The sequence below is a fragment of the Octopus sinensis genome, linkage group LG7 (assembly GCF_006345805.1).
Source record: "Octopus sinensis linkage group LG7, ASM634580v1, whole genome shotgun sequence".
NCBI classification, from domain to species: domain Eukaryota; kingdom Metazoa; phylum Mollusca; class Cephalopoda; order Octopoda; family Octopodidae; genus Octopus; species Octopus sinensis.
Window position 1 is genome coordinate 89,073,530 of NC_043003.1, and position 27,500 is coordinate 89,101,029.

The 27,500-nt window shown below is 39.8% G+C and overlaps 1 protein-coding gene across 2 annotated transcripts in view; it reads right to left on the reverse strand.

Moving 5' to 3' along the window:
• Positions 1–27,500, reverse strand: part of LOC115214247 (cystinosin homolog) — a 97,063-nt gene that overhangs the window by 33,811 nt on the left and 35,752 nt on the right. For both annotated transcript variants that reach the window (XM_029783380.2, XM_036504893.1), the window contains one exon: positions 27,458–27,500. This exon is cut by the window's right edge and continues 164 nt beyond it. In XM_029783380.2, coding sequence (XP_029639240.1) covers positions 27,458–27,500 — 43 coding nt within the window. The remainder of the gene's footprint in view (positions 1–27,457) is intronic.

Here is a 27,500-nt window from a genome sequence, read left to right on the forward strand (position 1 = left end):
ATCTTTGTCTAGATATTTCTCCTACAATTGTCCTACCAGAAATATAGCATCAGTGGTGCTTCTACCAGGCACAAAACTGGACTGCATCTAATCAAAGTTAACTCTCTCCCTAATTAGTTGGGCTATGACTCTCTCTGTAACTTTCATCACCTGATCCAATAATTTGATACCCCTGTAGTTATTTGTATCTAAAGCATCACCTTTACCTTTATAGCAGTTGACTATGGTGCTGCTACACCAGTCATTGGGTACAGCCCCCGCTGCCCAATATTTTAAACATCTCAGCAGTGACTCCTGATGGGCCAGGTGCTTTCCTGGTCTTCATATCCTTAATTGCTTTATCTAACAGGGTACTGTCGATTCGGGAAGCTGGTCCCTCAATTGAGTCTTCTTCTCCCATTCATTGTCCACATTTAGCAGTCTTTCACAATGGCTTCTCCAAGCCTCTTTCTTTGAAGAAGCATTAAATGCAAGAGCACCATCATCCATGCGGACACATTCCTCTCCTACGACATCATGATTTTCTCTCACTCACTGTCTTGCAATCTGAAATACTTCAGTTCTTCAGTCCTCATGTCGTTGAATACTGGCAAACTTCTTTTCTGCTACTCCCTTAGCTATATATATTTGTCTCCTAGCTTTCCTTCTAGCTACCCCCACACTTCCAGGCCTTCCAGGGTTATTTCTTTGCCGTAATGGCCTTGTCTACAGTATTGTTCCACCACCATGTTACCCTAAGTCTGGAAGGGACTTTGCACCAACCACAGATTTGGTCTGTGGCACTCAGTAAGCTGTCTCACAGAAATTCCCAGCTGCCTTCTATGTCGCAGGATTGTAGCTCCTCCTCCCTATCATCAAATTTCTTGGGAAGGATATCTCTAAATCTCTGACCCTGTGAAGGGTTCTTAAGCTTCCAAGTCTTCTTTTCCAGATTGGTCTGCCTTTTGGCCTCCTTCTGGCCTTGAGTTTAAAGTCATTAATAACTAGTCTATGCTGGGGGGTACATTCTTCACAAGGGAGGGTCTTTGTATTTAAGAGCAATCATGCATCCCACTGTCTGGTGAGAATGAAATCAATCTGGCCTGCAGAGTCACCTGACTGATAGGTTATCAGGTAGCTGGCTGGCTTTCTCAAGTTGGTGTTGCAGATCAATAGGTTATTAGCATTGTAGAACTCCATTAGTCTAGTTCTCTCTTCGTTTTGGGAACCAATTCCATAGCCCCTATGTACACCATGAAAGATACCAGGTTGCTGTCCGACATGCCCATTAAAATCTCCAGGCACTCGTATTTTAGGTAGCCTGCAGAAGAATAACATAAAAGTGATCTTTCTGTTCATTTGGTAGGTCCGCTTGTGGGGCATAAGCAGAGATAATTGTAGCCATACCATTCTGCAAGACTAGCCTGAGTTTAAGTACTCTATCGCACACCCTGAGTAGCTCTACGACTTTATCCACCAATTTCTCTGCAAGAAGTATGCCCACACCCCCCTATTCCATCACTGTTATCTTTCCAGAAGAGTTTATACCTATGTGCTTTGCCTGTGAGGACTCTGGCTGAAGCTCCTCTCTACCTCTTGTATGCAACATACATCAACAGTCTCTGTTCAAGCTTCTCTACAATCTCACTAGACCTACCTTTCCATGTGCCTACATTTACAGCGCCAACTCTGAAAACTGGGAAAGACATATGGGAGGTAACACAGGAAGGAGAGATGTTATTTAGCACTGAATTATTCTGAAATGTAACTGCAGGATAATTTTCAGACATTTCTAGTGGCACAATTGATGTATTTTGGTCTGGTGTATTATACTGAGGTGGAGCAGTAAATATTGGAGAAAATGGCTGAGTAGAATTCAAAATTGGTTGTTGCTCCTGGTGAGTAGAATTAGGAAAAGAACTGCTCTCTGATGAAGTCAAGGATGAATTATCTACAAAATTTTGTTTTCTTGTCTCTCCTGGAAGTGGAATATTCATTGTATGTATTGGATTTAACTGCATACAATTGTCATCCATTTTAACTGTTTGCTTTTTTCTCATTTTACTTTTGTTTCTTTCTTGGGGTACAAAGCAATCCTTGTATTGTCTCTTTGGTAAAGTTATTACTTCATAAACATTATTATTGTAACAATCTGGTGGAGCAAATTCATAATTTCTTTCATCCCGCCTTTGCTTAAAATATTCTTTTTCTCTTTCAAAGAATTTCTCTTTTCCAATGTCCCCTGAATTTCTTGGAAGAGGTTCAATTCTCTTTACAGGCTCCTCTTTCTGCTTTACAGATTCCTTTTCTTGTTTTGATTTTTCATCTAAAATGGTTGTTGGCTCCTGCATTTTGGATGGTAAGCAAAGTTTAGCTCTTAGAAGATCTTTGATTTTTTTAGACAGGCTGCCATCATAGCATCACGCTTTTGATTTAATAATTCCTGTTTGGTTCTTTCTTCTTTTGTCTGGTGTGTCTTTCTGCTTCTTCTTTAGAGAAATGGAAATAACCAACTCCATGAGTTCGAACCTCATGAAATCTGATATTTGCATAATGAATTGGACCAATCAGTCCGTCAACAGCCTTTCTTCAGCATCCCATTTTTCATGTAGCATTTGTCGATACCTTTCTTGTGGATCAAGTATTTCAGATGATTTATCTGATTCACTATTAGATTTACTTTGAATTTCTTGAGAATTTCTATTGGTAGGAAGCAAGCCTAATTCTTTGTCTCTTTCCTGCATAAATTTTAAATCTTTCTTCAAACAAGTCTGAGTTCTTCCTAAACTATCTGTATACTCAATCTATTGTTCTTCAGGGTCATCAGTTGAACAATCAAACTCTTGTTCTATTTCCTCTGATGAAACCTTGTTTTTCACTAGAGAGTTTATCAATGGCTTTCTTTTGAAAATCAGCAAGGAAAATTTGGCTCCCATCTTCATCAGGAATATTTTGATTGTTAGCTATTTTCTCATAGAGTTGGCTTTTTAATTCATATTGTCTGTTTTGCAGTTGTTTTCCTTTTAATGGAATTAACTGGTGCAAATTTAAGTTTTTCTTTCTTGAACTCTTCTTCTTTCCCCAAAAGTTCTGCTTTCAGTTCAATCAACCCAGCTGTACTAACGTTAAACATTTTACTTTCTACACAGAAACACCAATATGTATATATAATACATATCTATATACATAAAAGTGAGAATGTGTTTGTCTGTCTGTATGTGTGCATCACTAAAACCAATTTCATTAAAATTTTACATATACCTTAATTAGGGTCCATGCAGTGTCAGGGGCTGAAAAAATTTTCAACCTCTTGCCTAATGTGAGACCAGAACAATCTCTTATCTCTTACACTGTACACGGGTCAAAGGTGAAACAACAACATCTCTATTGTAACGTGATATAATACTTTCACTATTATATGGTTTCAATTTCAAAAAGGCAGAAGCGTTAGCACGCCAGGCGAAATGCGTAGCCGTATTTTGTCTGCCGTTACGTCCTGAGTTCAAATTCCGCCGAGGTCGACTTTGCCTTTCATCCTTTCGGAGTACCAGTTACGTACTGGGGTCTATGTAACCGACTTAATCTGTTTGTCTGTCTTTGTTTGTCCCCTCTATGTTTAGCCCCTTGTGGGTAATAAAGAAACATATATGGTTTCAATTTCAATTACTTTCATTATGTATTTATTTACATGTTTGTATATGTATGTGTGTGTGTGTGTATATATATATATGTGTTTGTGTGTGTGTGTGTATATATTTATATGTATGTGTATATATATATGTATATGTGTGCATATATATATAACTGTATATATATTTATATATTTATGTGTATATGTGTGTGCCTATATATATAAGAATATATGTATATGTATATTTATGTATATATATGTATGTATATATGAATATATATACAGTACTCAGTCAAATCATCCAACACATGCTAGCATAGAAAGCGGATGTTAAACGATGATGATAATGATATATGTATATATACATACATATATATACATACATATATATATATATATATATATATATATATATATATATATATATATAATATATATATACATACATACACATACATACTTATACATACATATACATATATGTATATACATACATATATACATATATATATATATACATACACATATGTGCATATATATGTACACATACATATATACATACATATACATCTATATATATATACATATACATACATATATGTATATATATGTATGTATATGTATATATATATATATATAGATGTATATGTATGTATATATGTATGTGTACATGTCCGCATGGATGATGGGGCACTTGCTTTTACTGTTAGTGAAAAGAAAGAGGCTTGGAGAAGCCATTATGAAAGACTGCTGAATGAGGAGAATGAATGGGAGGAGGAGAGCCTGCCAAATGTTGACCCAGTAGAGGGACCAGCTACCCGAATAGAGAGCTCCCTTGTAGTTAAGGCAATTAAGGATATGAAACCAGGTAAAGCCCCCGGCCCATCAGGAATCACTGCTGAGATGCTTAAAACAGCTGGCTATGTGGGCTATGGCCTAGTCACCCGCATTGTAAACCAGGTAGTTCATAATGGAGTCATACCCAATGACTGGTGTAGCAGCACCATAGTCAACTGCTACAAGGGTAAGGGTGATGCGCTAGATAGAAATAACTACAGGGGTATCAAACTTGGATCAGGTGATGAAGGTCACAGAGAGGGTCATAACCCATCTCATTAGGGAGAGAATTTGCTTAGATGAGATGCAGTTCGGTTTTGTGCCAGGTAGAAGCACCACTGATGCTATATTCCTGGTCCGACAACTGCAGGAGAAGTACCTAGCTAAAGATAAACCCCTCTACATAGCTTTTGTGGACTTGGAGAAAGCCTTTGACAGGGTTCCCCGTTCCCTTATCTGGTGGTCGATGCGGAAACTGGAGATTGACGAATGGCTAATAAGGGTTGTACAGGCTCTATACAGAGAGGCTGTCAGCAAGGTTAGGATTGGCAACGAATATAGTGAAGAATTCCGGGTAGAAGTAGGTGTGCACCAAGGCTCAGCCCTCAGTCCCCTTTTATTCATCATAGTCCTCCAGGCAATAACAGAGGAATTCAAAACAGGATGCCCCTGGGAGCTCCTCTATGCTGATGACCTGGCTCTCATAGCAGAATCACTACCGGAACTAGAAAAGAAGTTTCGGGTGTGGAAGCAAGGGTTAGAATCAAAGGGCCTTAGAGTAAATGTAGCAAAGACCAAAGTTATAGTAAGCAGAAAGGTGAACTCAGCACACACCCCTTCGGGCAGGTGGCCCTGCTCGATCTGTAGGCAAGGTGTAGGTAGAAACTCCATAAGATGCACCCAATGGAAGCTATGGATGCACAAGAGGTGCAGCAACATTAAAGGGAAATTAACAGATAAGATAGCTTTCATGTGCGGCAGATGCACAGGGACAATAGACTCCACAGACACTCAGAAAACAGATTCCATCACACTCCAGGGTGAGAAACTAGAAGTAGTTGATAGTTTCCGCTACCTGGGTGACCAAGTTAGTAGTGGAGGTGGATGCACAGAGAGTATCACCACTAGAATACGAATAGCCTGGGCAAAGTTTAAAAAGCTCCTACCCCTACTGGCAACAAAGGGTCTCTCGCTCAGAGCAAAAGGTAGATTGTATGATGCATGTGTGCGAACGGCCATGCTTCACGGTAGTGAAACATGGGCTGTGACTGCAGAGGACATGCGTAGACTTGAAAGAAATGAAGCTAGCATGATCCGCTGGATGTGTAATGTCAGTGTGCACGCACGACAGAGTGTAAGCACTCTGAGAGAAATGCTGGATATAAGAAGCATCAGATGTGGTGTGCAAGAGCGATGCTTGTGATGGTATGGTCATGTGCTGCGGATGGATGAGGAGAGATGTGTGAAGAAGTGCCACTCCAAATCAGTTGAAGGTATCAGGGGGAGAGGTAGACCCAGGAAGACATGGGATGAGGTAGTCAAGCATGACCTCAGAGCGTTGGGCCTCAATGAGGCAATGGCGAAGGACTGAGATCTCTGGAGATATGCTGTGACTGCAAAGACCCGGGCTGCTTCCTGCATCAGTTCCGCATAGCCCCTGCCCATTCAAAGTACCCTGGATCCCAGAACGTCCAGCCGTGCTTGAGGAGACCTGTTGAGTCAAGTACATGAACATGAACGTCGAAATAAATATCAATGGAAATAGTAGTTGTGATGGCTGTGCTGGTGGCACATAAAAAGCACTATCCGAACGTGGCCGATGCCAGCGCTGCCCCGACTGGCTTCTGTGCCGGTGGCACATAAAAAGCACCATCCGAACGTGGCCGATGCCAGCGCCGCTCCGACTGGCTCCTGTGCCGGTGGCACATAAAAAGACCATCCGAACGTTGCCAGTGCTGCCTTGGCTGGCTCCCGAGCCGCTGGCACGTTAAAAGCTCCAACCGATCGTGGCCGATGCTGCCCCCCCCCCCTGACACCTGTGCAGGTGGCACGTAAAAAGCACCCACTACACTCGCAGAGTGGTTGGCGTTAGGAAGGGCCTCCAGCCGTAGAAACTCTGCCAGATCAGACTGGAGCCTGGAGCAACCCCTGGCTTCCCAGACCCCGGTCGAACCGTCCAACCCGTGCTAGCGTGGAAAACGGACGTTAAACGATGATGATGTGTATATATATATATATATATATATATATATATTGTATATACATATATGTATATGTATGTATAAGTATGTATATGTATGTATACATATGTATATATATATATATATATATATATATATATATATATATGTATGTATATATATGTTTTTCATTATCATCATTGTTTAACACCCGCTTTCTATGCTAGCATGTGTTGGATGATTTGACTGAGTACTAGCGAACCAGATGGCTGCACCAGACTCCAATCTTGATCTGGCTGCATGCCCTTCCTAATGCCAACCACTTCGAGAGTGTAGTGGGTAATTGTATGTGCCACCGGCATGAGAGCCAGTCAGGCGGTACTGGCAAAGCCATGCTCAAATGGTGTTTTTTACATGCCACCTGCACAGGAGCCAGTCCAGCGGCACTGGCAGCGACCTTGCTCAAATGTTTATTCACCTTCAATTAACATAAACTCTTTAATTTTAAAATAAAAGTATACTTTTCTTAGGCTTAAATGATAGGAAAATGCATGAAGAATTCAGAGTCGTTAGTTGGATTGAACATAAATTAGTCGAAGAAAAGTTATGGGGTGAAATGCCATGAAATTTCATGTTAGTAAGTAAGAGAGTAAGGAAGTAACGCTTAGCAATAGGAATAAAGAATATATTGCTAAAATGAATGTTTACGTGCTAAGGCAGCGAACTGGCTGAAACGTTAGTGTACCGAGCAAAATGCTTAGTGGTATTTTGCCTGTGTTTACATTTTGAGTTCAAATTCTGCCGAAGTTGACTTTGCTTTTTATTATAAACCTGGAAAAGTACAGTACAAGTTATTACACCTGTAAAAGTATAGGAAAACTATAACTTCAAGTAAAGTAAAGAATAAGAAAGTTTTTACTTAAAACATTGCAGCTAAAATTAAAATTTGAATATAGGCACAGGAGTGGCTGTGTGGTAAGTAGCTTGCTTACCAACTACATGGCTCCAGGTTCAGTCCTACTGCATGGCACCTTGGGCAAGTGTCTTCTACTATAGCCTATAACCGATAGAATAAGTACTAGGCTTACAAAAAATAAGTCCTGGGGTCGACTTGCTCAACTAGAGGTGGTGCTATAGCATGGCTGCAGTCAAATGACTGAAACAACAAGTAAAATAAGTTAAAAATATTTTATTATAGTTTACAAATAACACTATACTTATTTAAGTAGAATTTGGCTAATTTACTACCTTAAATACAGGAAAAAAGTGACTAATTAGACAAACTTACAAATTAGCTGAACAGTTTTGTACAATAAATTTAAAAGATGAGAACTGTAAAGAGGAATAAATTAGAAGAACCGGCATTCTTTGCTGCAATATTTTAAGTAAAAAGTTTCTTATTCTTTACTTTACAAGAAGTAATAGCTTGTCCTATACTTTTCCAGGTGTTATAACTTGTCCTGTACTTTTCCAGGTTTATAATCTTAAGAATATTACTTTTCATGCTCACATTTTTCCATGTAATATGTATATGTGTATATATTGAGTGCCACAGACCAAGTCTGTGGCTAGTGCAAAGTCCCTTCCAGATCTAGAGTTACGTGGTGGAAATAGTATGGTAGACAAAGTTTTTAGGGCAAAGAAACAGGCCTGGAAAGCCTGGAAGGAAAGGAGTAGCAGGGAAGGGTACCAGGTAGCCAAAATGGAGGCTGGGCGGCAGGTATACATAGCCAGGAGTGAAGCAGAAAAGAAGAAGTTTGCCAATGTTCAGAGATGTAAGGACCAAAGAACTGAGGTATTTCAGATTGCAAAACAGTGTGTGAGAGAAAATTGTGATGTCACAGGAGAGAAATGTGTTCGAATGGATGATGGTGCACTTGCTTTTAATGGTTCTGAAAAGAAAGAGGCTTGGAGAAGCCATTATGAAAGACTGCTGAATGTGGAGAATGGGAGGAGGAGAGCCTGCCAAATGTTGACCCAGTAGAAGGACCAGTTATCCATATAGATAGCTCCCTTGTAGATAAAGCAATTAAGGGTATGAAGCCAGGAAAAGCCCCCCGCCCATCAGGAATCACTGTTGAGATGCTTAAAACATCTGGTAGTGTGGGCTATGGCCTAGTCACCCGCATTGTAAATCAGGTAGTTCATGATGGAGTCACACCCAACAACTGGTGTAGCAGCACCATAGTCAACTGCTACACGGGTAAAGGTGATGCTCTAGGTAGAAATAACTACAGGGGTATCAGACATCTGGATCAGGTAATGAAGATCACGGAGAGGGTCATAGTCCATCTCATCAGGGAGAGAGTCTGCTTAGACGAGATGCAGTTCGGTTTTGTGCCGGGTAGAAACACCACTGATGCTATATTCCTGGTTCGACAATTGCAGGAGAAATATCTAGCCAAAGATAAACCCCTATACTTAGCTTTTGTGGACTTGGAGAAAGCCTTTGACAGGGTCCCCTGATCCCTTATCTGGTGGGCAATGCAGAAACTGGGGATTGACGAATGGTTAATAAGGGCTGTACAGGCTCTATACAGAGAGGCTGTCAGCAAGGTTAGGATTGGCAACGAATATAGTGAAGAATTCCGGGTAGAAGTAGGTGTGCACCAAGGCTCAGCCCTCAGTCCCCTTTTATTCATCATAGTCCTCCAGGCTATAACAGAGGAATTCAAGACGGGTTACCCGTGGGAGCTCCTCTATGCTGATGACCTAGCCCTCGTAGCAGAATCACTACCGGAACTAGAGAAGAAATTTTGTGTGTGGAAGCTAGGTTTAGAATCAAAAGGCCTTAGAGTCAATGTAGCAAAGACCAAAGTTCTAGTAAGTAGGAAGACAAACTCACCACACACCCCTTTAGGTAGAGGTAGACCCAGGAAGACATGGGACGAGGTGGTCAAGCATGACCTTCACACATTGGACCTCACAGAGGCTATGATGAAAGACCGAGACCTCTGGAGATATGCTGTGACTTCGAAGACCTGACAAATGAAGTGAGTTCATGGCTTGCAGAATGGCCTGCTGCACTTGAGGAGACCTATTGTGTCAAGTACATCAACATCAAAATATAAATTGTATGGATATTGTAGTCGTGATACCCATGCTGGTGGCAAGTTGGGCCATACAGAGGAAATGATGAAGACTGAGACTTCTGAGATATGCTGTGACTGTGAAGACCTAACAAATGAAGTGAGTTCATGCCTCGCAGAATGGCCTGCTGTGATTGTAGAGTGACCCGCTGTTCTTGAGGAGACCTATTGAGTCAAGTACGTCAACACCAACATCAAAATAAAAATCAAATGGAAATTGTAGTTAAGATACCCATGCAGGTTACATGTAAAAAGCGCCGTCTGAACGTGGAAGATGCCAGCACCGCCTGACTGGTGTCCGTGTCGGTGGTATGTAAAAGCACCAACCGGTCGTGGCTGTTTGCCAGCCTCCTTTGGCCCCTGTGCTGGTGGCACGGAGTGGTTGGCATTAGGATGGGCATCCAGCTGTAGAAACACAGCTGGATCAGACTGGAGCCTGGTGCAGCTTCCTGGTGCAGCCTCCTGGCTTCCCAGACCCCAGCTGAACTGTCCAACCCATGTTAGCATGGAAAACGGATGTTAAACGATGATGATGTATATATACATTTATGTGTGTGTGTGTGTATATATATATATATATATATATATATTATATATATGATGATATATATATATATATGTTTCACACCCCACCACACCCCAACACCACCATATTATGCCACACCGCACCACACAACACATCGTCCCACCCTGCACACACTAGCATTGACCACTTTCCAGCACCCACACCATCATCCACATACCTATACATGCACACATCCACATGTCAAGGTCACCAGCCCCAATCCACATGCCCACACACACACATGCGCACCTTCGTTTTGGGATCACCACTACTTTATTATGTTCCCCTCTTCCTAGCTCTCCTGTCTGGCCACCTCTGTGCAGCCAGCCAGCCACCATGATCAACTAAAGCTTTTTTTATTATCTGTTTATTTTCTCGTGTTCCTTTCTGTTGCAGAGTGTAGGCTCAAAGCATAAAAGACTCTCTCACCTTCTTGAGTGTTAAACTAATACACCTGTTTGTTGTTTATACACCTGTCTTTGTCTTTGGTTTCTTTGTAAATTCCAACTATATATTGCATGCTCACGTGGTCGCACCAGCTTTATCCTGTTTTTACCTCCTACACTTCGGACTTCTACCTGGATTTTCTACACTTCCTACACTTTGGGACTTCTACCTGGATTTTCTACACCTCCTACATTTCGGACTTCTACCTGGATTTTCTACACTTCCTACACTTCGGATTTCTACCTGGATTTTCTACACGCATAAATAAAGAACTTATAATAGGACTTAGATTTATTTTAGAAAACAATTACTTTATTTTTGACAGTAATTTCTACAGACAAAGATCGGGAACAGCGATGGGCACGCGTACTGCGCCTTCTTTTGCCAACCTAGTGATGGGATACCTCGAGAAAATACTCTACCAGAAAACACTTGAGAAATATGGAAACACCTTCTCCATCTATATCCAGAACAACTGGAAAAGATACCTCGACGACTGCTTTATCCTCTGGGATAAAAGTATAGAGAAACTTGAGGAATTTAAAATACTATTAAATGGAATAAATGATAATATTCAGTTCACGATGGATCATAACGAAGAAGAATTGCCATTTTTAGACATCCTCATTAAGATAGTCGGCAACAAAATAGAGACAGATATCTATTATAAACCGACAGACTCCAAGCAGTACCTACCCTTTGATTCATGCCACCCAAGACACACTAGAATAAATGTCACTTTTTGTTTAGCTAGAAGAATTTGCACCATAATATCAGACACAAACACCCGACACACACGTCTCCAGGAACTTAGAACTACACTCATAAATAGAAATTATCCACAGCTCCTAATAGACAGTGCAATCCAACAAGCACTTAAATTAAGTATAGAAGACCTGAGACAAACAAAACCAAAAAAGAAAGAAAAATTAAAAACCCTTCCCTACATCTCTACACAGAACCCACTTAACAATGAGGCCTTCAACACCATACAACAAAGCACAGCCCTACTAAAGGGAGACCCAAAGATGAACCGGATCCTCGAAACACACACCATCATTAAAAGTAAACGGCAACCAAAATCCTTGAAAAAGATTTTAACCTAAGTTAAACTGCACTCAGCATCAACCACAAAACCAGCAGTTAGAAAATGTGGAAAGCCCAACTGCGGAATCTGTGTCATCTTGGTAGAAGGTTCAGAATTCACATTAGAACAAGGCCATCAGTTCACCATCAGAACAAACTTCACCTGTGCATCAGAAAACTTAATTTACGTCTTAACATGCGCAGGTTGCAATAGGCAGTATATAGGCCATACAAAAAACAGCTTACGTAAAAGGATGGAGGTGCATAAATCCCAAATTAGAAACCCTGAATACCGGAAAATACCAGTCAGCGGACACATAGATAGATGTGCTTCAAATAAAAATCCAAAATTTACAACTAGCCCACTTTACAAATTCAGTGATAGCGTAACCTTCACTCAACGCCAAAATAAAGAACTTTATTTCATTAAAAAATTTAGACCAAGTTTGAACACCCTGGGCCAGGAATATTAAAACAAAACATTGGTCTTCCAAAAAGAAAAATGGAATTCTACCACAACCACCACGATCACTACGACTGCTTCCACTATCACTGCTACTACAACCACCGTGGTCACTACAATTGCTGCTACGATCAACAGTCCTCCACTACTGCTGCTGCTACTATGGCCACAACTTAACTGCTACAACCCCAACCACCACCACGGTTGCCACTACTACGACCAACAGTAACTGCTACTATTGCCATTTCAGCCACTGGGTCATCCTACTGCTGCTAAGACTGCCACAGCTGAGCTGCTGCAACCCCAACCACCACCACAGTTACTACTACTACAACCAACAATCACTACTGCTGCTACCATTTCAGTCCCGGGTCATTCTAACACAAGAAAGCTAAAGAACAACCACATGGATCCCGTTGATACCAGCAAGAAACAATAATGAACTTCTTTACTACACTCAACTTGAAATTTATAGCTATTATACCTTCTACCAACAAAACACCACTACATAGATTCTATTGAGACCAGTAAGAAACAATTATGAACTTTTCTATTACACTTTACTTTTTAAAATATTTTTGATAAGGTTCGTTTTTTCATGAACCGAAACATGTAAAATTCATAAGAAAATTAAAATTGATATAATATAGTGGCATTTTCAAACTTCTTTTTTACAAATATATACCCACTCGTACACGATCTACTATATATATATATATTATATATATATATATATATATATATATATATATATATATATGTATATATATATATATATATATAATATATATATATATATATACATATATATATGTAATAATAATAATAATGATAATAAAGGGTATAATTAATTAATTAATAATTTTACCAAGTAGTTCAGTATGTTAAAAGAACCATTATTGGCAAAATTAAACAAAAATTTTTATAATTATGAGTATAATCATAATTAGGGTTCAGCAAAAATTTGGGGAGATTTTCTTATAGTAGTGAAATAGTTAGTTTTAACTGCTATTTCTAAATTTCGGTATGTGGTGAAGCAAATTTTTGCTGAACCTTAAATTATACTCATAATTATAAAAAATTTTGTTTTATATATATGTGAGTGTGTGTGTGTGTGTGTGTGTGTGTGTGAGTGCATTATTGCTCCCCACCATCATTGCTTAGAAATCGATGTTGGTGTGTTCATGTCCCCATAACTTAGCAGTTCGGCAGAAGATATCAATAGAATAAGTCCAGGGCTTGATTTCTTCAACTAAAAGGCAGTGCTCCAGCATGGCCAGGCTCAAAAGATTGAAAGAAATAACAGAGTAAAAGAATAATATATATAAATATCTATATATATAAAAAAACTGAGAATGTGTGTCTGTCTGTCTGTCTGTGTGAATCCCTAAAACTTGAGAACTACACAACCATTTTTGGGGAATTAAACGTGCCAAACAATTAGACACAAAAACACTAAGAACAACAAAACATAACACCACACCTCAACTCAAAACATTACTATTTATATCAACACACAACCCCTGAAACAGTGAGGCATTCAACACTATTGTGCAAACTCTTCCTTTACTAACTAGAGATCCAAAAATGAACATCCTGAAAACACACACTCATCAAATGCAAAAAACAAATTGCTAAAGAGACTACTAACAAATGTGAAGCTTTACAAAACAACCACGAAACCAACGGTTGAAAAATGTGGACGCCCAAACTGTGGAACCTGCCCCAATCTGCTTGAAGACTTGGACTTCCTTTTCAAGGACAGAGGTTCACAATTAAAACTAGTATCACTCGTGCCTCTGAAAGCCTAATTTATGTAATAACCTGCTTGGGCTGCGGACACCACTATATTGGACAAACAAGTATGATCTTGAGAAAGAGAACCACTCTACGTAAAGAGCAAATCCGTTTCCTGCAATACAAATTCCTCTCAGTGAACATATAGAAAAATGTGCAGATAAAATCAAACCAAATTTCAATCTTCCCTTTCTACCAGTGCAAAGACACAATCTCTCAACTAGAACGTTTAAATAAAGAAACATTTTTTCATTGAAAAATACAAAACACGTCTTAATATGCATGCATAACTAACTTTTATCTTTTTACATATTTCAATTCACGATTACATCACTGTACATAAATCCCCTCACTAAACAAGGTTTTTGAAACTTGTCTTTGTCTGTACACATATATATTCTCCTCCCATTACTGAAAGCTGAACAGTTATCTCCCTTACCCACAACAATAACAATAATAACGACAACCAATTACCTCCCTTTATTTATCTACATGTGAAGTCATTCATACATTTCATCACACACAACATGGACAAAATTTCTTAAGAACAAATATATATTCAAATAAGTAAAACATAATATCATGAATAGCGACAGCGAAACCAGTCGATATATTAAAAATTATATTAAAACTACATAAGTGTGCGTATTTTCATTTTTTAATTTCTTATATACATTACAACTCACCACATGGGGATAATCGAAATTCCTCTTTTCTGTTACTACTATATATATATATCTGTTTATGTATTTATTGGCTGATTTCATTTACTTGCACCACTTAAAAAGATGTTTAAGATTGAAGCCTGGTGCAGCCATCTGGTTTGCCAGCCCTCAGTCAAATCGTCCAACCCATGCTAGCATGGAAGGCAAACGTTAAACGATGATGATGATGATGATGATGGAATGTTTACTGCCAAACATTTGTCGATTTTATATCCTCTCCATTTTCATATTTGCCTTATAAATCCTGGGAAATTTCCAATTTATCCCCACTCATGCCTAGTATTCAATTGCAATATTGCCTTGCAATAGAAAGCACTTGATTAAAAATACATAGGTACACATCCAGTATTATGTTAAATATTTAATATCCATTAGATGGTTTCTTAACCTCTAACTCATACAGACACACACACACACACACACACACACATATATATATATATATATATATATATATATATATATATATATATATATATATATTATATATATATATATATATATATATATATATATATGTATTTCTTTATTCAATGTGTGTGTATATATATGTGTGTGTGTATATATATATATATATATATATATATATTATATATATATATATACTAGCATTATGACCCGGCAACGACGGGTCATAGTGCTAGTGCATGTATATATGTGTATATATATGTGTACATATTACATGTACATCTCTATATATATATCTACACATAAAATACAAAATACAAAGTTATATCTTGATATCGCTAGTGATAACAATACTGAAAATATATAACAGACTGGAATTGTAGGCCTCCCTCTTGCAATTTCAATCAATTGTATCTTGTCCTCCCTCTTGTATAGAAAAGTGGCTACAATACAGCCTACCTCTACTTTTGGAGGGATATTTTTAATTTTTATCCGGGACGTCCTACGTCCCAGATATAAAGGTAAAAATAAAATATTTCCACTTTGCAAGGTTCGAGTTGAGTACTCCCTTGCACGCTCTGTTGACTCGAACCTTGCTTCTACTGTGGCGAATTTACTGCCTCTGGTTAGATACTTGATATCTTTCATAGTCGCACCAAGACACTTTTTGATGGTGCTTTCCTCCAGGTGTTCAAATCTTTTTTTTTTCTCTACATTGTATACTTTATAGACAATAGTGTTTTCTTTAATTTAATTTTTTATTTCGTTTGGTTGTGTTATCCTAGATTCACCGTCTTTGTCGGTGATCAATTTGTATTTCTTCCATTTTAATTTCCATGAGTTCGCGCCCGCCGACGCCTGCTGCGAAATTCATTTTTGGACTTTCTTCTATCGAAGACATTTTAACAAAAATGCTTCCATGTAAACGGTGAAAATATTGTCAATTTCCCCAAACAGGGACACAATTCAATTTTTAAACAATAACCAAAGCTTCTTCTCCCAAAGGGGGGGGGGTTACGGTTTACAATTATTTAACAAATGCAAGACAGAAATGCTTCCCTTACGAGGAACCAACAAACGTGATAACAATAGCTAAACAGAAATAATAATAACAACAAACCTTACGGTAAACCAAAAAGCAGTACTCTGTTGAAGCTATAGGCCTTTATGGATCAGAAATAAACCAACAGCGGTACTCAGTAGAAGCATTTTTTGAAAAAACAGACATTACATACAGCCAAACTTCATATAGATTCTTAATGCTAGCTAATTAGCAAATAATCTAATGTAAAAGCCGTGCACACCTCCATCTAAACTATTCCATTTCTGCACTTAAATTTTATTTTTTATTTATTCCCATTCATGTGAAACCACTGATTCAAGTTCAAGTCATTGATGCAATTTTATACCAATTGCTATTTTTACTTTTGTTATGTTACGATAATATTATACTTTAGTTTGATTTTAATTATTACTTACTACATATAATTCAATTGTTATTATTATTTTTATTGTTAAAGTGAAAGCATCTGAGAAATATTTTTGTTTCACTTTTAACATGTAATACTGAAATAGTGGAGAAGATATAATATTGCTATGGGCTCGCTCTAGGCAAGAAGTTGAACATTTTTTTTGCCTATGAAACTACATGGACCCTAAGTAAGTCATATGTAAAATTTGAATGAAATTGGTTGTGTAGTTCTCAAGTTTTAGGGAAACACACAGACAGACACACATTCTCAGTTTTATATATATAAAGATAAACCTGAATCCCATTGTAGCCAACTGATTTATAACCATATACTTACAATACCTGTCATTTCTTTTGTCTATCCTCTCCTCTATTTAGTATAACTATTTCTTTCACACACATTGCATTGACCAACATACAACACAGCTAATAATTTTTAAGTACAATGGTAGTTTAAGATTCTAAGATGCAAATCAGGTTTAAGTAATATGCCTAATAAGCTAATAATCAGATACATACATCAGATTAATAAAATTCTTAAAATTCTGTTTACTCAGCTTACAAGTGTAAAAGTTCACACACACACACAAACATGCACTGAATTTCTTTTCTCGTTGCTACATTCATTACCAAGTGGACTGATCCGCAAAGAGTGAAGGCTAACAAACACAAGCCACCACCAAATGGTACCAGATTCCAAAGGGAAGGTGACAAAGCACTCAAAATGAAAGGAGTTACAAGAGACTTGATTTCTATTCAGCCTCAGACAGGGATATGCAAGTAAACTTGAAGGGCAGACTTGTCTTCCCAGAGGAGATAGCAGTAACATCACTCCAATGAGACATGCTCCCTACTCTTTAGGAGTGCAAAAACAAATCATCATAGTTGGACTCACAGTAACCTAGGAGATCAGACTCAATATTTACCACCAGGTAAAGAAAATCAAATATCAGGATATAGTCAACGAGGCCTTGTTAAGGGTTGGCATGCAACCTCATTCCCCACTGAAGTCAGTTGCTACAGTTTTGCAGCTAAGTCGGTGTGCTATTTCCAACAGAAGATAGATTTGGAACCCAGAGAACTGTTTCAATGCTCAACACTCTAGCCTTTTATAACTTTAAACAAAGCTTCTAGAACCTTCAGAAATATAATTTAGTAGGAATTTCACTTAACTTTCTTTCAAGTATACCATGTTTACTGGTTATATGCAAGCTGATACTGATTGAACAAAAAAATGTTCACAAAGCAGTTTATGCCTTTTATGGCAATATTGTTGATTTCTCAGAGCTGGTTGTGCCTTTTATGAAAATATGATTAGGACTTGGTTCTAAACAGGGAATCTAAGGAGAAGCCTCGCTATACTCTCTCCACCCACACTTCTATTGTAAACACTGGCTTACAATTGTTTAAGTTGAAGACCAATCACATCAATCTTATCAATCAGAAAGGGTGCACTTCCCCTTCTCATATGATTAAAGCATAACAAATGCATATATATATACCCACACAAAATAAATAAAATACAAGCATAAACATATTATATTAAGTGAAAACAGAGACATACATATTTAAAAACAGATATCGAAGGAAATAGAGAGAGCCTAAGCTTTTGAAACACGGGAGCTTTTACATGGTTGTTCAACTCGCAAGAAATAGCAAGCAAATCTCCCACACATCTTTAAAAAAGAGAGAATATATTGTATAATGCCATTCTTAATATGTGAAAAAATATTTTGTGTTTATATATTCACAATATGCAGTTTGATTTCACTAACAGAATGTGCCTTCAGACTGGTTGGTGCTGACACCTCCTTTGTCTTGTTATCTCTGAATTAATTGCTGGTGTGCCCAATTCATTAACAGCAATAGTATAAGCAATTAGTAACTTATATCAATGCTGTATATTAACCCTTTTGATACAAACCTGCTTCAAACTGCTCATGTCTCTATGCTACAAATTTCCAGCTAAATTAAAACCTTTCATCAAACTTCCATGTTTATTTACATTCCAAACACCAGCTTAATATGACAAAGTTATTTCACTAAATTCTTCATTATTTTCAAAATTAATTGAAACAGAATCAATGTAGGCCAACAGAAAGAGGGTAACAAAAGGATTAATGAGAGCCTCTACTCACAATAGATGGGTTTAACACATAGATCATACTTATTAGTAACTGTAGTTAAAGAACTTTACAGAGAAATAAACACAGCTCAACAACAACAAAGAGAAACAACTTAATATACTCAACTTTTTCATAACCAACAGTTTCCAGCAATGGCCCAAAATCTTTTTTACCAATATGTATGCCTTCTTCCCCCACACCACTTAGATGCACTATATACAGACAAATATACACAACTATGTATATATATATACTCTTTACTCTTTTACTTGTTTCAGTCATTTGACAGTGGCCATGCTGGAGCACTGTCTTTAGTCGAGCAAATTGAGCCCAGGACTTATTCTTTGTAAGCCTAGTACTTATTCTATCGGTATCTTTTGCCGAACTGCTAGGTTACGGGGATGTTAACACACCAGCATCGGTTGTCAAGCGACGTTGGGGGGACAAACACAGACACACAAACATATATATATATATATATATATATATATATCATCATCATCATCATCATCATTTAGCGTCCGCTTTCCATGCTAGCATGGGTTGGACAGTTCAACTGGGGTCTGTGAAGCCAGAAGGCTGCATCAGGCCCAGTCTGATCTGGCAGTGTTTCTACGGCTGGATGCCCTTCCTAACGCCAACCACTCCGTGAGTGTAGTGGGTGCTTTTTACGTGCCACCCGCACAGGTGCCAGATGGAGCTGGCAAACGGCCACGAATGGATGGTGCTTTTACGTGCCACCGGCACGGGGGCCAGGCGAGGCTGGCAACGGACATGATATTATATATATATATATATATACATATATACGATGGGCTTCTTTTCAGTTTCCGTTTACCAAATCCACTCACAAGACTTTGGTTGGCCCAAGGCTATAGTAGAAGACACTTGCCCAAGGTGCCACGCAGAGGGACTGAACTTGGAACCATGTAGTTGGTAAGCAAGCTACTTACCACACATCCACTCCTGCACCTACTATATATACATATATATATATATATATATAATATATATATATATACATATATATATATATATATATATATATATATATATATACATATATATAGGCGCAGGAGTGGCTGTGTGGTAAGTAGCTTGTTTACCAGCCACATGATTCCGGGTTCAGTCCCACTGCGTGGCACCTTGGGCAAGTGTCTTCTACTATAGCCTCGGGCCGACCAAAGCCTTGTGAGTGGATTTGGTAGACGGAAACTGAAAGAAGCCCGTCGTATATATGTATATATATATATATGTGTGTGTGCTTGTGTGTCTGTGTTTGTCCCCCTAGCATTGCTTGACAACCGATGCTGGTGTGTTTATGTCCCCGTTACTTAGCGGTTCGGCAAAACAGACCGATAGAATAAGTACTGGGCTTACAAAAGAATAAGTCCCGGGGTCGATTTGCTCGATTAAAGGCGGTGCTCCAGCATGCCCACAGTCAAATGACTGAAACAAGTAAAAGAGTAAAAGAGAGAGTAAAAAGAGTATATATCTCACTTTCTCTCGATTCCACCCGCCTAGCCAATATGCCCTGCTTCCTACTCACCCTCTCCCCTATAAAAACCAATGCACGCGGCCTGACCCTTTCTATTCTTACTTCCATACCCTGGCTGTAACACACGAAACACGAACCTCAGGATGAAAAATAGCAGATATTTTTAAGATTTCGACTTGCTCCTCCTTTCATTGTTTTTTTTTGCGAGTATTATCACCATAAAACCTTATTATTTCCTCCTTCTTACGTTCGTCTCAAACGCTAGCTCAAGCATTTCCTCACAACATATATCTTTCACTCATAGAAACTTATTCCCACGACCACAAAGCATTTCGTCTCAAATCTTGTCTCTCTCCCTCATCTATCGGTCATTCAATTCTGTCTATTCAATTCCTACACCATTTGCCTATCTATCGGTCTTTTCTGCCACTCAAATTCCTACCCCATCGTTCCCAGTTCGTGGTGGCGCCCGCCCTCCTACCCGCACCCTCCACCTGTACCAGAAGTCCTTCTCTCATCTCGTCTTCCTTCGCTTTTCATCCATGAACACCTAAAGGCCTTAACCCAATACCACCCCTACTATATAAGGTAGTGACCATACGGTGTAAAACATGATAGTGTAGTGTAAGCAGGTTGAACTTAAGATCATTGCTTTGCTTATGAATTCTGCCAAATGCGAGCTCTCGTTTCAGGTACATGACGCCACTGCCTCCCGTCCCAGGGTCTCAAGGGCCCATACCTCCCACACCCTCAGGGTTGACACTCTCAACGTTGGCACACTGAAAGGTAGGTCTGGTGAGATTGTTGAGATGCTTGAACGGAGACGTGTTGATATATGTTGCATCCAAGAAGTAAGGTGGAGAGGAGGTTCTGCTAGGTTCCTCACAGGCAAAGAACACAGGTACAAGATTTTCTGGGCAGGAAACACTGACGGGGTTGGAGGTGTGGGTATACTTCTCGCTGAAAAATGGGTAGATAAGGTAATTGAGGTAATCAGAGTAAGTGACAGAATACTTAAGATTAGATTAGTGCTTCATCAAGGATTAGCAACCATTATATCGGCCTACGCCCCTCTGCCGGGGCTACCCGATGGACAGAAGGACCAATTCTATGACACCCTACTGCAGACTACCTCGTTGATGAACGACAGGGACCTTCTCTTTGTGGGTGGTGACTTCGATGGGCATGTTGGACGACATGCTGGAGGCTTCCATGGTGTACATGGAGGCTATGGCTATGGCTCCCGCAACGAGGAGGGAACCAGGCTGCTGGAGTTCTGCGATGCAAATGATCTTATGGTTTGCAACACTAACTTCAGAAAACCTACCAGCCACCTAGTCACCTACCGATCGGGCTGACATACCAGCCAAATTGACTACATCCTTGCCAGGAAAAGGGAAAGATGGCTGCTTATAAATGCCAAAACCTTCCCAGGTGAAGAATGTACCCAACAACATAAACTGGTAGTTAGTGACTTTAGGATCAGGACTAAGAGGACGACCAGAAGACGACCAACTTGGAGAAGAAGGATCTGGAAGCTTAAAGATCCTGCGAATGGACAGAGACTTAGGGACATATTACTTGAAGCCTTTGACAAAGTAGAAGGGGATATAGCTTCACGGGGGGTAGAAGAAAACTGGAGGTCTCTAAGGGACAACCTGCTGAGAGCCACGGACCAGATCTGTGGCTGGTGCAAAGTCCCCTTAAGACCTAGAATAACGTGGTGGTGGAACAATATTGTAGACAGGGCTATTAGAGAAAAGAGACAGGCTTGGAAGGTCTGGAAAAATGGGGGTAGCAGGGAATTGTATCAGACTGCCAAAAGAGAAGCTAGGAGACAGGTTTATTTAGCCAGAGGGGAAGCAGATAAGAAAAAATTTGCCAATGTTCTGCGCCGTGAGGACCAAAGACTTGAGGTATTTCGTGTTGCAAGACAGGGTGTGAGAGAGAATCGTGATGTGGTAGGAGAGAAATGTGTTCGCATGGATGATGGTTCACTTGCGCTAAATGAGGATGCAAAGAGAGGTTTGGAGACATCATTATGAGAGGCTGCTAAATAAGGAAAATGAATGGGATAAAGAGAGTCTGCCGAATGTCGACCCAACAGAGGGACCAGCTATCTGAGTTGACAGTTCCTTAGTAGTTAAGGCAATTAGCAGCATGAAGACATGGAAAGCCCCAGGCCCATCAGGAATTACTGCAGAGATGCTTAAAATATCTGGTAGTGTCGGCTATAGCCTAGTCACCCGTATAGTTAACCAGGTGATACACGGAGTCATACCCAATGACTGGTGTAGCAGCATAATAGTCAACTGCTACAAAGGTAAGGGTGATGCTTTAGATACAAATAATTACAGAGGTATCAAACTGTTAGATCAGGTAATGAAGGTTACGGAGAGGGTCATAGCCCAACAGATTAGGGAGAGAGTCAGCTTGGATGAGATGCAGTTTGGTTTCGTGCTAGAAAAAAGCACCACTGATGCCATATTTCTAGTGAGATAGCTGCAGGGGAAATACCTAGCCAAGGATAAGCCCCTGTACCTGGCTTTCATTGACACGGAGAAAACTTTTGACAGGGTCTCCCGATCCCTTATCTGGTGGTCAATGAGGAAACTAGGGATAGATGAATGGTTAGTGAGAGCTGTGCAAGCCATGTACAGAGACGCTGTAAGTAAGGTGAGGGTTGGAAACGAGTACACTAAAGAATTCAAAGTAGAGGTAGGGGTCCACCAAGGTTCAGTCCTCAGCCCCCTCCTATTTATCATAGTCCTCCAGGCAATAACGGAGGAATTCAAGACAGGATGCCCCTGGGAGCTCCTCTATGCTGATGACCTTGCTCTAATTGCTGAGTCACTATCAGAACTAGAGGCAAAGTTTCAAATGTGGAGACAAGGATTAGAATCAAAGGGCCTTAAAATCAACCTAGCTAAAACCAAAGTCTTAATATGTAGGATGGCAGGCAAATCACAAACGCCTTCAGGTAGATGGCCCTGCTCGATCTGTAGAAAAGGCATAGGTAGAAACTCTATAAGATGCACCAAATGTAAGCTATGGACACATGAGAGGTGCAGCAATGTCAAAGGAAGGCTAACTGGGAAGATAGTTTTTGTATGTGGCAGATGCTCAGGAGCAATAAACACTGAAAATGCTCAGAGACCAACTTCCGCCACATTCCAAGGAGAAAAACTAGAAGTAGTTGATAGCTTCCATTACCTTGGTGACCAAGTCAGTAGCGGGGGCGGGTGTGCTGAAAGTGTAACTGCTAGAGTAAGAATAGCCTGGGCAAAGTTCAGAGAGCTCTTACCTCTGCTGGTGACAAAAGGCCTCTCGCTCAGAACAAACGGCAGACTGTATGACGCATGTGTATGAACAGCCATGCTACATGGCAGTGAAACATGGGCCGTGACTGCTGAGGATATGCGTAAGCTTGCAAGAAATGAAGCCAGTATGCTTTGATGGATGTGTAATGTCAGTGTTCATACTCGACAGAGTGTAAGTACCTTGAGAGAAAAGTTGGACCTAAGAAGCATCAGTTGTGGTGTGCAAGAGAGACGCTTGTGCTGGTATGGTCATGTAGCGAGAATGGATGAAGATAGTTGTGTAAAAAAGTGCCACACCCTGGCTGTTGAGGGAACCTGTGGTAGAGGTAGATCAGGAAAACCTGGGACGAGGTGGTGAAGAACGACCTTCGAACTTTAGGTCTCACCGAGGAAATGACCAGAGACCAAGACCTTTGGAAGTATGCTGTGCGTGGGAAGACCCAGCAGGACAAGTGAGACCATAACCCGTGGCCTCTACCTGGGACGTAGCCAGCCCACTTAGGCATACCGTTCCTTCTTGTGACACAAACCCTACTTGTGAAGACCTGTTGAGGCATGTGAAAATCAAAATCAAAATCAAAATCAAAATCAAAATCTCTCAACATCAATGGAAATTGTAGCTGAGATACCAGTGCTGGTGGCACATAAGAGAACCGTCCGAACATGGCCGTTGCCAGCCCTGCCCCGACTGGCCTCCGTGCCGGTGGCACGTAAAAAGCACCATCCGATTGTGGCCGTTGCCAGCCTCATCTGGCCCCCGTGCCGGTGGCACGTAAAAAGCACCATCCGATCGTGGCCGTTTGCCAGCCTCGTCTAGCACCTGTGCAGGTGGCACATAAAAAGCACCCACTACACTCTCAGAGTGGTTAGCGTTAGGAAGGGCATCCAGCTGTAGAAACACTGCCAGATCAGACTGGGCCTGGCGTAGCCTCCTGGCTTCCCAGACCCCAGTTGAACCGTCCAACCCATGCTAGCATGGAAAACAGACATTAAACGATGATGATAACTCCTTAACAGACTTGTGCAATGCTCAGTAAAATCCACTCCTTTACAGAAATCATCTTAGCTATGCATACAATTTCTGTTGTATTATTTTCTCAGCATTCTTAAACAACATGAAGTAGAAAAGTGAAAATTAAAATAATTTTTTCATGTTTATATTTAACAATGGATGACAATGCATTTATATGGATGTGTTTCTTTTTCTTATTGAGTTCCTATACATATTTACCTGTATCCTCCTCATTGATTGTGCTTTGCTTGTTTAGTGCAATCACATATAACTATGTATATGTCAATGTGCAAAGCTATCCAGTTTTCTCCTCTATATTTCTCTCATATTTAAACTAGCAACAGTTTTCAGATTAACATAACACGAAAGGCTCCCAATGATTTGGGTTAACATTAATTTATATTAATTTATTTAATTTAAATGAACTACCTATGGAATTTGTAATGTTTTATTGTAATGAAACAGCAGTTGAACACAAAGTATGAACTATATGTGAAATTTATGCTCTTCTGCTTTTATTGTATATATGTGGTTCTATAAAATTATCTCAGCTGATCATCAATGCAAGTTGACTCTCACCTGGATTTACTGCAATGTAATAACATGTTGGAGTTTAATGATCTAATTTATTTGAGCTCTTAATTGCTGTGGATTTATTTAATCAATTTTATTAATTCTTTATATGGATATCCTATGAACTATTTATAATGGTCAGTATAGCTTGTTATAGTCACATTGACCAGTCAAGAAAGTAATTGAAACCATTGTTAAATAGTTTCCAGCAGTTTTGTTGGTCACATATTGAATTTATAATCGTCAACAAATGTAACATGTCTGTGAAAAAACAATGACATGTTACCTACAACTGTTTAATGTACACTGTTGTTTAGCCTCGACTCAGATACACATACTGCATACATCATAAATATAATACCAACAAGATCTACTGCATCATCATCATCATTATTACTGTTGCTCTTTGGCACTCATTCCTTTTCCGCGCTGACAGTCATCTCTCTCTCCCTTACCTTCCCCAACTCATATATGATTGATCACCCCTCAACTCTACCCAATTTATACAGTTGTCACCTATTTCCCCAATTTACCTTCCACTCCACACTTGTTTTTCATTCATTATATTCACCTCCTCACCTACTTCCCTTCTCACTCTCCTTAACATTCTTGCAACCACAAACTACTCACACTTCATGTTCTGTTCTCTCTCACTTCTACTCATCTGTATCTTCAAAGTTCACCCTCACACCCCATCACCACTATTATTTCTCTACAGTTCCACTTCAACCATTCTCGCCCTTTCCCTTATAATGTGAGTAACTGTGTAGCTCTCCTACAGTAAGAAACCTGTTCTATTCAGGCCCCCTTCTCTCTCACTTTAACCCCTCATCCCATTGCATAAAGCTGCCTCCCTCTGTACAGCAGCTCCACTCAGTTGAAAGTAGTTCTAGTCTTGTAACCTGCATGGTGATTTTACTAGTGGTGGTACCACAGAAAAAAAGCACCCAATGCAGTTTGTAAAGTAACTGATATTAAGAAAGGCACCCAGCCACAGAAACCATGCCAAAGTAGACGGTTATGATGATGATGAGTGTGAACATCAATATGTTTATGTTAGTATCAGTAGAAAAAATGCAAAATCATAACAAGGATCAGTCCTCAGCCCCTACTTATTCATCATAGGCCTCCGGGCAATAACAGAGAAATTCAAGACAGGATGCCCCTGGGACCTCCTCTATGGTAATGACCTTGCTCTAATAGCTGAGCCTCTACCAGGACTAGAGGAGAAGTTTCAGGTGTAGAAGCAAAGTCTAGAATCGAAGGGCCTTAGAGTCAATCTAGTAAAAACCAAAGTCTTAATAAGTAGGATGGCAGACAAATCACAAATCCCTTCAGGAAGATGGCCCTGCTCAATCTGTAGAAAAGGCGTAAGTAGAAACTCCATAAGATGTACCCAGTGTAAGCTATAGACACATAAAAGGTGCAGTAATATCAAAGGAAGGCTAACTGGGAAGATAGTTTTTGTATATAGCAGATGCTTGGGAGCAATAAACACTGAAAATATGCAGAGAACAACTTCCGCCACATTCCAGGGAGAAAAACTAGAAATAGTTGATAGCTTCCGTTACCTAGGTGACCAAGTCAGTAGCGGGTGTGGAAACTCTCAGAGCTGGTGAGAAAGGGCCTCTCAGCGTAAAAGGTAGATTGTATGACACATGTGAGCGAACAGCCATGCTACATGGCATTGAAACATGGGCCGTGAATGCTGAGGACATGCGTAAGCTCACGAGAAATGAAGCCAGTATGTTCCGATGGATGTGTAATGTCTGTGCATACGAGACAGAATGTAAGCACCCTGATAGAAAAGTTGGACATAAGAAGCATCAGATGCCACCTGACTAGCTTCTATGCCAGTGGCATGTAAAAAGCACCATTCGAGTGTAGGTCATTGCTAGTGCTGCCTGACTGGCTCCCATGCCAGTGGCATGTAAAAACTACCATTCAAGTGTGGTTGAGTGGTCCTGTTCTGGTGGCATGTAAAAAGCACCATTCGAACGTTGTCAATACCAGCACCCCTTGACTAGCCCATGTACCAGTGGCATGTAAAAAGCACCCACTACACTCTCGGAGTGGTTAGCATTAGGAAGGGCATCCAGCTGTAGAAACCTTGCCAGATCAGCTTGGAGCCTGGTACAGCCTTCTGGCTTACCAGTCCTCAGTCAAACCATTCAACCCATGCCAGCATGGAAAGCAGATGTTAAATGAGGATGATGATGATAATAGAAAAATGAAAAAGATGAAACTTACCTTAGATTAGAAGAATTTGTATTGGCAGTTATGACCAAATGAC